Source organism: Chenopodium quinoa, unplaced genomic scaffold (assembly GCF_001683475.1).
Source record: "Chenopodium quinoa cultivar QQ74 unplaced genomic scaffold, ASM168347v1, whole genome shotgun sequence".
Taxonomy (NCBI): Eukaryota; Viridiplantae; Streptophyta; class Magnoliopsida; order Caryophyllales; family Amaranthaceae; genus Chenopodium; species Chenopodium quinoa.
The window spans coordinates 1275450-1291671 of record NW_018743014.1 but is presented as its reverse complement, the minus strand read 5'-3'; the positions used below and the strand labels follow the sequence as shown (position 1 = coordinate 1291671).

Below are 16222 nucleotides of genomic sequence, written 5' to 3'. Positions count from 1 at the left end.
GGCATTATATATCATTATTGTAGCAACATTTTATGTCAACAAAATCAAACGACACACATTTATACATTGATATAATATAATAATAGATCAGAGTATATCCATAAATGTAAAATATATATCCTATAGAAATAAGTAAATGAAATAAAGTAAAGAAATATGAATAACACATAGTGGCGGCATAGTATGAACTTTTCGTGGAGTATGAGCAAAAAAAAAAATGAATGAATAATAATAGAAAGTTCCTATATATATAAATAGCAGGAAACATATCTCGGAAACTCACAAAACAAGAATTCTCTCCTTAGCTTGTATAGTATTGGAGTACATCACAAAAAACAGTTTTGATAATATAATCAAAGTTACTTACCAAAAATGGAGAACAAGGCTTCCTCGAAAACAATCATGCTAGTTACCCTTGCCACTTTCGCATTAGGTATTTCTTCACTTCATTCATTCAATACGTTATGTACTTGTACTATTATGTAGTAATTGTGTTTGTTAGAAAATTTTGTATGACGACTACTAATTCATACATGTCTATCATTTTTATGCTATTAGTGTTGATGTTGCAAATTCATACGGGAGAAGGCGCGTGTCCGGCAGCATATGATGATCCATGTACCATTCCTAACACATTATGCTGCCCTACTGATCCAACCTTGCATTGCGTTGAAGTTGCGGACATGGTGTACAAATGTAAAGATGATCCCATATGTGAGGATCACGCAGGACATGAGTGTTATCCTGGTTATTTCGATTGTTGCCCTGGCCTAACTTGCGCAACTAACCAGGGTGGTGGTCTCACTTGTCAGTAGTGAATGCAATCACAATATAATGTCTATAAACTCGATCTAAAGTGCACGCGACGCCGGCTATGGAGCTCATACTTGTTGTGTGCTATGTGTACTGCATGTGTAGCTTTTGTTACACATTCTATTTCAATTTCCTTGTGTTTGTTGTTTGAGATCCACTTTATTTTGCTTTGTCTTCTCTCCTTTCTTGCTTGTATTTTCTATATATGATATGGCTTGGATTGTATTTTTCAACTTTAAACGACGGTTAATAAAATTCTCAAAGTCTTGCCTCGATTGGTTTGTTGTGTTTTTTCTCTTTTTGAACTATAACTATGTTATATATAGCTTGGACTTCACTTTCCCAAAATACAGGAGACAACGTACATAATATTTCTTTGGAAAAATGGAAACTAATTTAATGATCCCACTTTTGCTATTTCTTCTCAAAGCAATCCCACCTTTTCGAAATATGAAAATAATCCCATCTTTGCGCCCCATCTGCTCAAAACAATCCATTTACCGGATTATTAAGTTGGTAACCATTAGAGAAGGTTACTTGCCACGTGTCTTTTTATGATTGGTTTTTTTTGTGATTAAAAAAAATAACAATCTCCTTCGATTGTTATTCCCCGATCCCCACCAAAATAGCAGTCAGCAGCAACACCCTCCCCAGCCAAGCAACCCCCTTCAATTCCCCGTCGTCCACCGAACATCAGTCTCTATTCCCTTTCCCGCAAATTATATGCACGGTGGAGGTGGGTTTCTCCTTCGAGGAAGTGTGTCTATTCTTACCTTAATCATATAGATTATGTAATTTTAGCTGTTACCCAGATGATATCCCCAGATTTTTTTTTTTTTTTTTTTTTTTTTTTGTTTTTATGTATAATTCATTGCTTAGAGGTGTAATTGATTGGGAAAACTATTAAATACTGGTCAAGGCCGTACCCCCAAACCAAGAGATAAAGTCAACTACACAAGACCAAAGGAGCTGGAGGTTCCATCCCTAAACCATATGGCAATAGGAGGAGTAGCCCCTTAGCCTTATAAATTGATTAACTCTCTGTTTTTCAACCAATGTGGGATACTTACATGTGCTGATACTTGAGAGGTCTATTTTTCAACACTCCCCTCACATGTAAGGCCCCTTTAATTCAAGGATCACTTGATTATTATTGAACATTATTATTATTGATTATTTTGATTATTAACCTAAGCGACTGATACCATGATTAACCAAGAGAGAATAGAATGGCTTATGATTATCATTGATCATCAATAGGCTATTTATATAATAGCAACATAACATTCGTAAATACTCTAAACCCTAAAATTCCTGATAAGATAATATTTCAATATCAATACTTAACCTAATTCTATATTAAAATATCACAAAGGTATATTACTTTCTCCTAAACAATATCATAATATCATAAAATATGTGGAATATATATCACAATAATATATTTTCCTATATTCCTAACACCCTCCCACAATCTCAACGGTATTAACACGAACGTTGCGGTTGGAAATTCGCACTTTGTTGAAGCCGAGATGCACTTCTGTGGTGATTTCGCCTTCATTTTTTTTCTGTAATTATGAGAACATTCATCTTTTCCGAACTCATCAGTCATCAATCAAGCAGGAACGTCATTCTTTTCATACCTGCAAATATAACAGTTTTGGTTTTTCCCAAGCAAAACTGAGCTCCAATCAAATATTGGTTTTTCAGAGCAAATTATACTCAAATCTCTTATTGGTTTTACTTTAGAGCAAAACCAAACTCATATACAAAGGAGCAAAATCATGCTCGAATCAAATCACAAACCCTGTATCACGGCACAAGGAGAACCACACACATGAATCTTATCTCACGGCACAAGGAAAATCCATATATATTGTCTCACGACATAAGAGAGCTGAAAAAAATCTCTTTTTGTTTTTTTTTTTTTTTTAACAAAAAGCCTAGATTGATGCCACATTATTACCACCTATCTTCTTCTTTGAGGATAAACACCTACGTACATGAAGGTATATTTTGTGAAATATATAACAAGATCCACTTGATTATATAAGTTTTTTCCAACTTATGAACCATAAAAAACGATCAAAAGAGTGTGTGTAAATATCGTAAAATTACAAACGTTGCAGTTAAAAAAAAACGTAGGAAGTATAAATTATAAGTTTGATGCATACTATACGTTCGAATTTCGGATTACAATGGATAACATAATTTAATACAATTAAATACAGTTAGAAAAAAGGGATCTACAAACAAAATTTAGATTTTCATATACTTTGGAAAAAAAAAATAATTAGAAAGAGAAAGTAGTTAGGGTAGAGGGATTGATATTTTGAGTTTAGGGGTTTAGTAAAGTAGTTGAAGCAAAAGGGGAAAAAAATTAAAAAGGATTTTGGGCTTTAGTAAAGTAATTGAAGCAAAAGGGAAAAGAAATAAGAGTATTGGGTGTAAAAAGGATATTCGGGTTTAGTAGAGTAATAGACAAAAAAAAAGTAAGTGAACCAAAAGCAAAAAGAATAAAAAGGCTAAAAAATTGAGTTACACCTGACCATTGAGCCCAAGCGAACTATGCCAGCGCTGCCTTACCAGCGAGCTACGGTGAGTTTCCTATCTCATATTCACACACAAATTGTATTCTATCCTTTTCTTAATTACTTTTTTTTTTCCAAAAAGTTTGTGGGTTCAATGAACCCACTTGAACCCACCGTGGATCTGTCACTGGTGGTCATGGTTGGTTGGCCATGGAAGAAGATGGTGAGGTAGGAAGAGAATAAAGAATAAAATTATTAAAAAAAAAATTTACCGGTTCAATAGGTTTTAGGTAAAAAGGCTTGTTTTGAGAAGATGTTATTGAAAGATGGAATTGTTTTCAGATTTCGAAAAAGTTTGATTATTTTGTGCAAGCCGGAATGGTAAAGGTGAGATTATTAGTTTCCATTTTTCCTATTTCCTTTTATTTTTAGTTAGTTTTTTTTAGGACAATTTTCAAAAGCAATGGTGACAATTATTTTGTTGTCACTTTAACTTTATAATCATGACCATGCAGACATTTTTAATAGAAAATTTATATATGTAGTCATATGAGTTTGTTAAATTCGTTTCAACGTATATAAATTATAGGACACTTGAATTTAAAATCTCAAACCTTATACGTTGATTTTGCTTATGTGGTGAATCGTTTTATTAGTTCAAATATAAATTACAAATTTCTTTTTTCATTGGATAAAAATAATTAGCTTCCTAAGTAGAATTCTAAAATCTTTGAGAAAAATATATCTCTCTCTCTATCTATCTATCTATCTATCTATCTATCTTTCTATCTTTATATAATATAGAACTGAGATCATGTGAGAAATTTGGTGAATAATGAGAACTAGGAACCGATCTTAGCTTTTAATCTCGCTCAATCTGACAGCTCACTTTTCACCTGCTTTCATTAATGACATTTTCGTAATTTCGCAGCTTTTCAAATTTTTCCCAGTGTTTTTTTAACTTTTAAGGCAATTTCATTTACCTTATGACTGATTTCATTTACTTTTACTAACTTTTCATTTACTGTTTAGAAATGAAACTGAAAATTATTTTATAAAGTTGAAATATTACGAAAATGCCATTAATGACATGGGAAGCATGTGGTCCTAGTGGACCGTCCGAGTAACATGATCTAAGGGCCTAGATTAGTTTCTAGTTCTTATTATAGCCTTGGTTCTCATTATATATTTTAAAAATATATTTCGTGATGAATCTAACAAAATCCTAACTGACAATATTTTTCATTACGTATAAATCACAAAGAAAAGTATCAATAGTGCTAATGTAAAAATACGTCAAATAAAAAAAAGGAGGAAGTATATTCACCCTTTGTTTATGTATTTTATTTTTTAATTTACTCATTTTCCTTTTTTTTAGATGTTTTTATGTTTACTCACTTTTAACTTACTGTTTTTATAAAAAGTTGACATTCTGAAATGTAACGTGACGTATCTAACAAGATCTCAGATGACTATATTTTTCATTGCATATAAATCACAAAGGAAAGCAAGAATAGTTCTAAAATAAAAACATGTCAAATAATAAAAACAGAGGAAGTATATTCACCATTCGTTTATTTTATATATTTACGTAATTTACTTATTTTCCTCATTAGATATTTTAATTTTCACAAAGTTTCATTTGTGGTTGGCCATACTGTGTGCCTAGGGTTACTCGGTAAAGGGTTACTCGATCGGTCAGGGATTACTTGGTTATCGGTTACCCAGTCGGTCATTTCCAAATTCTGTTTTTTGAAATGGGACCAACAAATTTTAACTACCAGAAATCAGTCAATTTCCGCCGGATAGGTTCTGACGGACACATAATTCTGCTGGAAAAACTAAATTTTCTAACAGATTTACTTCCTGTCGGATATTTTTCCGACGAATTTAATAAATCCGTCGAAAATTGATGACGGGTAAAATCTTCCGTCGATACTGGTGGTGGAGTATCTTTTTTTTTTGGCAAGATTCTACCGGAAAATTATATCTTTCATGATGTCGAGTTTTTATAAATTTTACAACAATATAAATTAAAATACTTAGTTGTAGAATCTGCATTGAAAAGCGTGAAATCATCAATGTTTGCAATTAAAAAAAAAACGAAAAACCTATATCTTATTAATGATTCCGAACCCACACTTTTGAAATCCTGGATACCCCACTGTCTACAACCACCAGTCGGCACCACCTGCTCTTCTCCACCACCTGGCCAATTGCTTACACCATTCTCTTACTCGCCCTCACTCTCTCCTTCGCTGCCTATTTCCTCCTTAATGCCTCCGTCAACCACCGAAAATAGCCCCTATTTGTTTGCCACCAAACACTGCATCCTATTAAACTGTTAGATTATGTAATTAATCTAGTGTATATTATTAGTTGTATTTTACTAATGTATCCTTAGTCCTAATCCTAGTATACTCTTGTATAAATACTAATGTTCAATCAATGAGAAAGACACGGCAAATAGTATGATATTCTCTCATAAACCACCTGCGTTAATCACCGGCGTGATGCTGTTCCTTTCACCTAAAATTGACCAAGCCTCCTCCCTTTTACTCCATTATTATTGCACTCTTCTCTTGTTTTCTCTTTCCCAGTTGCCTCTAATTCTCTTTCCTCTTTATTCAAAATTAATGTAGTAGCAACAGTCAATGATCATCAACCTCCAAGACACCCCTGTCAGCTGTACGTCAGCATACAACAAGGCATCGCCATCCTCTGTTTTGCCACCCCTCGACCAAAACCAGCAGGCCTTCTACCCCCACACTAACATAAAGTTGGCTAGCGTTTTGTTTTCTTTGGAAAATTTAGGTTGATTTTTTTGATAAAAATTATTAGCTAATCACAACATGCCACGTGGCTCAAGTAACGTTCTAAAACGGCTAACACAGGTCACAGATCATATTTAGAAGACATCCTCCATAGTTCGGATTATTCCACAGTAACCCATACTTGGGATTATTGTGGGAAGACCACCAATAATTGAGATTATTCATGTGAATTTTTCCTATACTATAATATATTTTGTTGAAAAACTATTAATTTTTAAAAAATAAGTAAATACTCCATAGCAAAATATATTATACTTCGTAAGGTTTATAAGTTTCAACACATTAACGAACACATAGTGGTGACATAGTTGAAAAAAATACATAAGCAAACTATTAGAAAGCTATAAATATATTATTTAAATACATGTATAATAATACATATTTTGCAAAAAAACTATCAGATTAATTAATATATATAATTAAATACTCCGTAGCTTCTTCTATCTCATTATAAAGAAAAACCGTTTAAAGGCTGAAAGACGACTACTAATGGTTTATTATTAAAATATTAATCATATATAAATTGTGACTTGTTCAAAGGAATAAAATAAAAAGAAAAAGAAATTTAAAGTCAAACCAATTAAAGTATTAATCGGATTGGCATCATTCTAGCAACATACATAAAATGTCACACAATAAAATGGTACTGTCTTATTTAAATGTATAAAGTATAATACACTTATTTTGCTGAAAAACTATCAAATTAATACTCCCTCCATTTTTAAATACTTGTTTCATTTCTCCATGCGCGGAGTTTAACGAGAAATTGGAGAAAGTAATAAAATATAGGGGTAGTGGGCTAGGTGGAAAAATAAAAAATTGTAAAAAGCAAAAGTAGTTGAGAGAATTGGAGGAAAGAGAATGTGAAATTAATAAAATATGATTTATGTTGGGTCCACTAGTTGAGAGAAATGAATAAAATATTGTAAAAGATTTCCAAATAAGGAAATGAAGCAAGTATCTAAAAACGGCCGGAAATAAAAAGTGCAACAAGTATTTTAAAACGGAGGAAGTATATATATATATAATTAAATACTTATATACTAATAACACACACATTAACACACGGTGGCGACATAGTAGAACTTATCGTTGAATAAAATACATAAACAAACTAATAGAAAGCTCCTATAAATAGCACGAAACATAACTAGGAAACTCACAAATAAAAGAAACCTTCCATTGTATACTACTAGAGTACATCACAAAAAATAGTTGTGAAAAGTAAAGTTACAAAAATACCAAAAATGGAAAACAAGGCTTCCTCCAAAAGAATCATGCTAGCTACCTTGGCCGTTTTTGCATTAGGTTTGTTTTGAAATCCTGCATTCTATACTTTTACTGTTGTTTTCAATAATCATGCATGTTTTTGAATCAACCATTATATATAATTGTGTTTAGACATAGATAAATATGCATGACTACTAATTCAAGTCTTCCATTTTATGTTATAGTGATGATGCTGCAAATCCACATTGGAGAAAGCGCGTGTCCGGCAGCATATGATGATCCATGTACCACTCCTAACACATTATGCTGCCCTACTGATCCAACCTTGCATTGCGTTGAAGTTGCGGACATGGTGTACAAATGTAAAGATGATCCCATATGTGAGGATCACGCAGGACATGAGTGTTATCCTGGTTATTTCGATTGTTGCCCTGGCCTAACTTGCGCAACTAACCAGGGTGGTGGTCTCACTTGCCAGTAGTGAATGCAATCACTATATAATGTCTATAAACTCTATCTAAAGTGCACGCGACGCCGGCTATGGAGCTCATACTTGTTGTGTGCTATGTGTATTGCATGTGTAGCTTTTGTTACACATTCTATTTCAATTTCCTTGTGTTTGTTGTTTGAGATCCACTTTATTTTGCTTTGTCTTCTCTCCTTTCTTGCTTGTATTTTCTATATGTGATATGGCTTGGATTGTATTTTTCAACTTTAAACGATGGTTAATAAAATTCTCAAAGTCTTGCCTCAATTGGTTTGTTGTGTTTTTTCTCTTTTTGAACTATAACTATATTATCTATAGCTTGGACTTCACTTTCCCAAAATACAGGAGACAACGTACATAAAATTTCTTTGGAAAAATGGAAACTAATTTAATAATCCCACTTTTGCTATTTCTTCTCAAAGCAATCCCACCTTTTCGAAATCTGGAAATATATAATCCCATCACTAGTAGAAAAAATGAAATAGGCACCCCCCCCCCTTAGCACCGGTTCTTGATAACCGGTGCCAAAAAAAATGGGCGGGATTGAAAATTCGGTTTTGGCACCGGTTCGCCTTAAACCGGTGCCAACTATGGTAATTAGCACCAGTTCAAATCGGTGCCAATTAAAAAAGGAAAAAAAAAATTGAGGTATGCGTTACTCTGCTTCTTCATTCTCTTTCCTGTTCTTTTTCCATTTCCATTCTCTCTCTTCTCTCTCTTCATATGCTCTCCTCTCTCACCTCAACCATACCTTCAACCGCAACCGCAACCACCATGCACCGCTCATAGATTCTCTCTCCCCTTTTCTTTTCGTGCTCTCTCCTCTAGCCTCCTTTTACCCTATCAATCGTTTTCTAGGGTTTATCGCCCTTGTTATACCTCTAAATCTCAATCTCATATCCAATCACCTCTCTCTAATTTCTAGGGTTTCGAATTACACTAATGTTGCAATAATTGGAGGCTGGAGTTGGTGGTGATTAAATTGATGTTGTTGAACACAAAGAGGCAAACTAATATCAGCAGGCTACACTTCTTCTTTCTCGAGGTTTCTTCATCTTGCTCGATCTTTCACTCTATGTTACTCTCCTAATTAAAGTACTTATCGATTTTTTAATTTCTGTAATTTCGATCAACTTCTGTCGTTTTTTAAGATATTAGGGTTTATTACTCTTATCTGGGTTTTCATTTCATTTTTTATCGGCCAATTTCTGAAGCATGCATATCATTTTATTTGTTATTCATATCATTTTTGATAATCTTGAAGCTGATTGATGGAAATGATTGATCTGGGTGTTTGTAATTCTTGTTAATTTTGTGTTTTTCTAGTGTTACTTTGATAATTATGAAGATCTGTCGTGATAATTTTTGTGGGTTTTTTTTTTATTGAATTAGTTTTGTGACCGATTTGAATTAGAGATCTATTCAATTAGTTATTTTATTTAAGTTCATTGATTACTGGGGCTCTTTGTTTGTGCTTATGAATTAGAGAATTACTAAATTAATTTTGTGGGGTTGTTGAATATGATAATTTACTGATAAATTTAGGTGTATTAATTTGATGCTTTATCAGGTTAAAGTTAGAATTTAATTTGCTGAAATTATTACAGTTGAGGCAGTGTTTTTATGCTTATTGTGTTACCTTGAATTTACAGATTAAAAGTTGTTGCTGCATTTTAGTTAGATTTGTAGATTTGAGGGATTGAAGTGGGTTATCAAAGAGGTTGAGCATTGGATGAATGGGTTGGAAGATACATATTGATGAACTGCCCAGGTGTAAAGATCTGGGCTGAAGTTTCCTTTGTTTTCGTGTTCGTTTTTCTGCTGCATTTGCCTATGGGTCAACAAATCCCAGTGATGGTAAGTGTTATCCTAGCAATTTAGTTCATCTATCAATTTCAATGGTTTTCTTAAAGTTGATAGAGGATGTGCAAAATACTTCTAAACAATCTGTCTTGTGGATAGCTTATTAGGGGATAAGTTGCAGCTCTGTGTTATTGTTTTTGCATTCAGGTTGCTTAAAGGCTTAAGTTCTATCTGTTGTTAGGTGACTAATTGGTGCTTTAGACTTCTAGAGTATACTTAATGTGTACTCAAGTGATGCATCCCTGACTTGTTGCTGTTTTACTTATGGTTAATTTGTAACACAATTCCTTATTTGGATTTATTTAATTGATGGCTTAGATTGGTCTGTGTTGTTTAGTTAATCCGATTGATTAGCTTTGTAGTTTTCGAATCTTTTTGATACACACATAACATATTAGCTTCATGATGTTTGCTTAGATCAAACAGGAGCTTTATAATTGGACCGTTTTACCTCTCTTACCCATGTCAATATTTATTGTGAATTATGACGAGTTTCACTGGCTGATTAATTTGTGTCTGTAGGACATTTGATGAGTCATGTATAGTAAGCTTGTTGAATTTTGATGCTTGTAGTTCTCTTACCCGATTATGGAAGATTGATCGATTATTCTAACTGGATTTACTTAGTATTTTTTATAGTTTTTGCTTTTTCCTTCTATCTTTAGGGTTAGGATGAAGTTAGCCAGCAACATCTTATATTAATTTACTTGGTAGCCCATACTTGTAGCCTTGTAGGTGTTGGATCTGTTTTATAATAGTGTCATTGCTGGACAATTGGACATTGTTCATTGTTCTCTTTTTTCCTTGGAGTTTAGAGGAATTACATGTCGTCATTTGATGCATCTCTTGGTGCATTTAGTGACGGAATCTTAGTGCTTGTCATTTTCTTTTCTTCATTTTTTTCTTGATTTGGTTGTGTAAGTCAAGCAGGGACCTTATTTGAAATTAACTTTGTGGAAAGAGTGTACTTACAAATAGTTATAATTCGTATGTTTTCTTTTTCCCCGATAAACAGCTGATAAAATTATACTTCGTATTTATTCCCAATTACAAACAAGAGCCCAGAATCACTTCCATGCCCATTTCCTGCCAACAAAATATCACTGTGAGGTGTGCTGTTGTTGAAGTAAGTGAGATGATGGGTTAAGGTGAGTGACTGAGTTTGACTAGAGACTACATGATGGAGTTTTAGTACAACAAAGGGAGCCACACATCATACAGGCTATAAGCCTATGATTATACGATGTAATCATACAAGAATGATAATCACTTTGTCCCCTTTCTTAAAGTATTTCATTCTTTTAATTTTTATTATCTCTAGGGCAAGATAGAGTATTTCATTCTTTTAATTTTTATTATTTATGTGTAAAGGCTCTATGAGAAGTTGCCACTCCTGGTGAAGGGTTATGTTAGAATTAGGAACCAATGGCCTAATGTTTAATGATTTGTGATGCTACATTAGCATACTAAAACCATTAGGAGTGAAATTGATAACTAGTACTCCGTCTGAACTCAAACTCCATTACTTTATTATTGCAATATCTAAAGGGTGTGTGGAGTTTAAGGAACTCACCTGATGAGGAGAGATAGAAAGAAATAAAAGGAGGGACCCATGTGACAGGAAAGAGATAGTGAGAAATCATATGCAAATAAAGAAAAGTTGCATCAATAAGATGCTTCCATAAAAAACAGTGTTGCAATGGAATGAGTATTTGCGACATAGAGGTATGGCTCAAATTAATAAGGAGAACTTTGAGAGTTTAATAAACTAACTTAAGGGGCAGTATGGGTAGTCTAGTATCATCAGGTTATTAGTCTTAGTTTTAGTGTAAATAGAGAGGGATGGGAAAGGAAAAGGTAGGCAGATTTTGGGAGCGAATCCTTCACTATTTGAAGAGTTGTGAGCTAAATACTCTGTGGAGCTTGATAGGCTAAACCTATCGATTGTGTAAATTGTTGTTCTATTAATTAAAGCCTCAATTTTTCTTCTCTATTTTACTGTTCTATTGCATTTCTCTGTTTTTGTCCATGCTTGGCTTGAATCTATTACAGTGAGGTAAAGAGAGATAATGAGGATATGGAAAGGTCCATGTGATGGAAAGAGAGAATGATAGAAATCTTTATCATTTAATCATTAACTATGTATGCATAGATTTTTCCTATGAATTGATGAAAAAGGGTTGGAAGGAGAGTGTTGAGCTGAGCACATTCGATAGCTGATCATTTTGATTGGGTTTTAGACAACTCAGCAGTCAGCAGGGCTGTGACCTGTTCTTTTATTGATGTATATATGTTTCAGCCCTTTCAGGAGTGGATGGACGATGAAGGGATGAGGTTTTATGTTCTTTTATTCCCTGTGAATTTATGTGTTTCATCTGATCTTGCTTTCAGGATGGAAAGATTCGTGATGTGCTTTTTGAAATTCTTGAGAATGAAGACGATGTTGTTAAAAAGCATGGTGCACAGTCTAGAGAGAGTTGACGTGCAGCTACACAAGGAATGCACACATCAAGATTCTGCTTGCATCCTGCTGGCAATACTCCATCCGCTTGTCGTCTCTTTGATGCCATTGTAAGCCTGTGCATTCCAGTTATAATCAGTGACCATATTGAATTGCCTTTTGAAGATGTCATAGACTACAAGAAAATCGCAATATTTGTAGATACCAACTCATCAGTGAAGCATGGCTTTCTAGTCAAATTACTCCGGACTGTTACTGAACCTAAAATTTTGGAATACCAGCAGGAGATGAAGAAGGTATTTAACAGATACCCAGCCAGCCTGAACAGGACAGAGGCACAGCAGCACAGCAAACAGCAGAGCAGCAGGTCAGCCTGAACATACAACAACACATCAGCCAGCAGAGCAGCCACCAGCACAAGACAGCCTGAACGGAAGCAAAACCAATCACCCAGCCAGCTTGAACAGAGCAGAAACACAGCCACAGAAGCAGAACAGCCACAACCATCAGAGCAGAAACATAGCCACATCCATCAGAGCAAAAACACAGAGATAAATCTGGATTATTTAATGAGATGCAAGAAAGGTACTCAGAGATAAGTCTGGATTATTTAATTTTTTTTGGACGAAAATTGTAATATTACAGCCTTTTTTAATGAAAATATGTAACTTTATATATATATGTTAATGTTTCTATATCAGTTGAAGTGAAAAAAATGCAAAAAAAAAAATATTTTTTATTTTTTTGGGGTATTTTTGGCACCGGTTTGGACCAGAACCGGTGTCAAAAGTTTTTTAAATTTTTTTATTGAGACTTTTGGCTCCGGTTCAAAGCAAGAACCGGTGCCTAAAGTTGGGTTTTTCGCACCGGTTCTTGCTTTGAATCGGTGCAAATAGTATTGAAAAAAAAATAAAAAAATTGCACCATGGTAGTTGGCACCGGTTAGCCGGTGCCAAATCATGTAGTTAGCAACGGTTTTGAACCAGTGCCAAATTTTCATGGATTTGGCATCCCTCAAATCCCTAACGGTTCAAAACCGGTGCCAAAGGAGGGGTTTGAACCGGTGCCTTTTTACCTTTTTCATCTAGTGCATCTTTGCGCCCCATCTACTCAAAACAATCCATTTACCGGATTATTCAGTTGGTAATCTATTGGAGAAGGTTACTTTCCACGTGTCTTTTTATGATTGGTTTTTTTTTTTATAAAAAAAATAACAATCTTATTCCCCGATCTCCACCAAAACAGCAGTCAGCAGCAGCACCCTCCCTAGCCAAGCAACTCCCTTCATTCCCCGTCGTCCTCTGAACATCAGTCCCTATTCCCTTTCTCGCAAATTATATGCACGGTGGAGGTGGGTTTCTCCTTCAAGGAAGTGTGTCTACTATTACCTTAATCAGATAGATTATGCAGTTTTAGTTGTTACCCAGATGAAATCCCCAAATGTTTATTTATTAATGTATAATTCATTGATAAGAGGTGTAATTGATTGGGAAAACTGGTAAATAAGGGTCTGAGTTGTATCCACAAATCAAGAGAGAAAGTTCACTTTACAAGAACAAAGGAGGTTCCATCCCAAAACCATATGGCAATAGGAGCTTTGTTAAGTCTGCACACATTCTATCAATATGGTATGATGTCATTTTTTTGACATAAAATGTTGCTATAATGAGGATAACACCATCAAATAGATTGCTTTGACTTTCTATTTTTTATAAATTCCTTTATCCAAGCTGCAACAGATGAGGACAATATACAGATGGACGTATAATAATACCTTAGCTTTTTTCTTTGTGTGTATACCTTTTCTTTTCTTTGGCCGGAATGTAGGTTAACGCCGGAGTTTGGTCAAAGGACCCTTCTCACAACTCAATTGCCATAAAAGAATCTTTTGTGGTACTTTTTCATAAAAAGGACCTTCCTCACAAGATCAATCACTTAAAAGGACCTTCCTCGCAATTTTTCCTAAAATTACAGATTATCTTCCCTCATTTGCATTAAAAGTTAGATCATCTTCCTTGGCGAGACGAGATACTCTGTTTTTAAATGCAGTTCGTAGAACTTGTAATTTCTACTTTAGGACTATTTACTAATTTAGTTTATGGTTTTGTCTTTATATATGAGGAAGATGATGGTTCATTTACTAGTTTTGATGAGAAAATAGTAGATCATAAATATTCCTATGTTAATTATTAATAACACAACAATCAACATTCAGACTTATGACTGCGTAGTGCATACTAGTTTCTTCAATTTCAAGGCTTAAACTTCAAAAACAATGGAGATTCGATTGTAACAAGCAGGTTTATTTTTTTATTATTATTATTTTTTTAATATAACTCCAAACAGTTTTTTTTTCCTTGTTTATCTTATACGAGTATTTAAATAATTTTCAAAGTCAATTGAATGGATGGACAATATTAGTCTTTACAAATAAAGGGTCTAAATTGAAATTAATTACAATTGAAAAGTCTTCCCTATTCTATGTATCTTTCCATCTTCAATTTCCTATCAAATTTTATCTTTATTTAAATCCTCAAATTATTTCAAGTTTGTTTCTATCTGTTGGATTTCAGGAAAACACCACAATGTGGAGTGTGTATCATTGATCAATGTATGTAGAATGTTACAAGACTCATAATCCTAGTACGATAAGGATACAGAATAAAAACAAATATTTTCTTTAATCTGCGACAAATATTAACATAACTATAATATCTATCACACACCCGCAGTCATAGCAGGAGGAGGTCGTACGCTAAGACTGGATCTAAAATCCAAAAATAAGTCTTGTGGTAGGCCTTTTGTGAAAATGTCCGCAAACTGACATCTAGAAGGAACATATAGAACCAGAACTTGTCCCATGACAACCTTTTCTCGAACAAATTAAAATGAATATCCATCTCGACATGCTTGGTGTGTTGGTGTTGTACCGGGTTGCCAGAAAGGTAGATAGCACTAACATTATCACAATATACATTAGTAGCCTGTCGAAGAGGACAATGTAGCTCAAGTAAAGATTGCGAAGCCAATTCAATTAACATGCCTCAGAGACAAAATTTGCGACGCCTCGATGTTCTTTTTCTGCGTGCACTCGATTTAGATATAGTATGTTGACGCTTAGATGATCAAGAAACGAGGTTATCCCTAAGAAAGCAGGAATAACCCGATGTGGAACGACTGGTATCGAGACAACCTCCCCAGTCAGCGTCAGTGTAAGTAATCAAACGATGAGAAGCAGATGTATATAAATGTAAGCTATGATCAATGGTACCCTAAACATAACGCAAAATGCTTTTCAATGCATCATTAATGAGACTCTCAAGGATCATGCATAAAAAGACACAACCTGTTGTACCACATAGGCAATATCAGGCTAAGTGAAAGTGAGATACCGAAGAGCACCTGCTAAACTGCGATACAAAGTAGGATCCCGAAAAGGTGGACTTGCATCTGCACTAAGTTTAGACTTAGTGTCAATTGGAGTAGCTGCAGGTTTACAAGGGCCCAAACCTGCACGCTCTAAGACCTCCCGTGCATACTTCTCCTGTGAAACTAGCAAATAAGAAGGAGTATGGGTCACCGTAATCCCTAAAAAGTAGCTCAGATGACCCAAATTGGTCATAGGGAACTTAGTTTGCAATTGAGATATGATCCCTGCACGCAACTTGTGAGATGAGGTAGCTAATATAATATCATCAACATATAGGAGCAAATATGCCATATCATCACCTTGCCGGAAAGTAATTAAAAAGAGAGTTGTCACTTTTAGCAATGACAAAGCCCAATCCGACCAAATAATTCGCAAAGCGCTGGTACCAAGCTCGAGGAGCTTGCTTCAACCCATAGAGAGCCTTACAAAATCGACAAACATAGGAGGGTGCTCTCTAATCAACACTACTAGAAAATAGGCCATTTCCGACGGGAAAATTCCGTCGGAAACACCCTGAAATCCGTCGGAAAACCCGTTTTCGACGGAAATTCCGTCGGAACAGGTTGTCGTAAA

General features: G+C 34.5%; 1 protein-coding gene and 1 long non-coding RNA gene across 3 annotated transcripts; one reads left to right on the top strand and one right to left on the bottom strand.

Annotated features, from left to right (window-relative positions):
- The first annotated feature begins 8427 nt into the window (after positions 1-8427).
- On the top strand, positions 8428-12879 carry LOC110729869. Of its 2 annotated transcripts, none has more exons than XR_002512966.1 (3): positions 8428-8940; positions 9548-9752; positions 12150-12879. It is a non-coding gene; the product is annotated as an uncharacterized LOC110729869 (long non-coding RNA). The 2 variants fall into 2 exon arrangements; XR_002512965.1 differs by having other exon boundaries at positions 8428-9752; positions 12150-12329; positions 12501-12879.
- Positions 12880-14937: 2058 nt separating this feature from the next.
- Positions 14938-15940, bottom strand: LOC110729944 (uncharacterized mitochondrial protein AtMg00810-like). Its single transcript, XM_021909736.1, has 2 exons — positions 15612-15940; positions 14938-15046 (listed from the first exon to the last, which is right to left on the bottom strand). The coding sequence occupies exons 1-2, from the start codon at positions 15938-15940 to the stop codon at positions 14938-14940; spliced, it is 438 nt and encodes a 145-aa protein (XP_021765428.1).
- Positions 15941-16222: the final 282 nt, after the last annotated feature.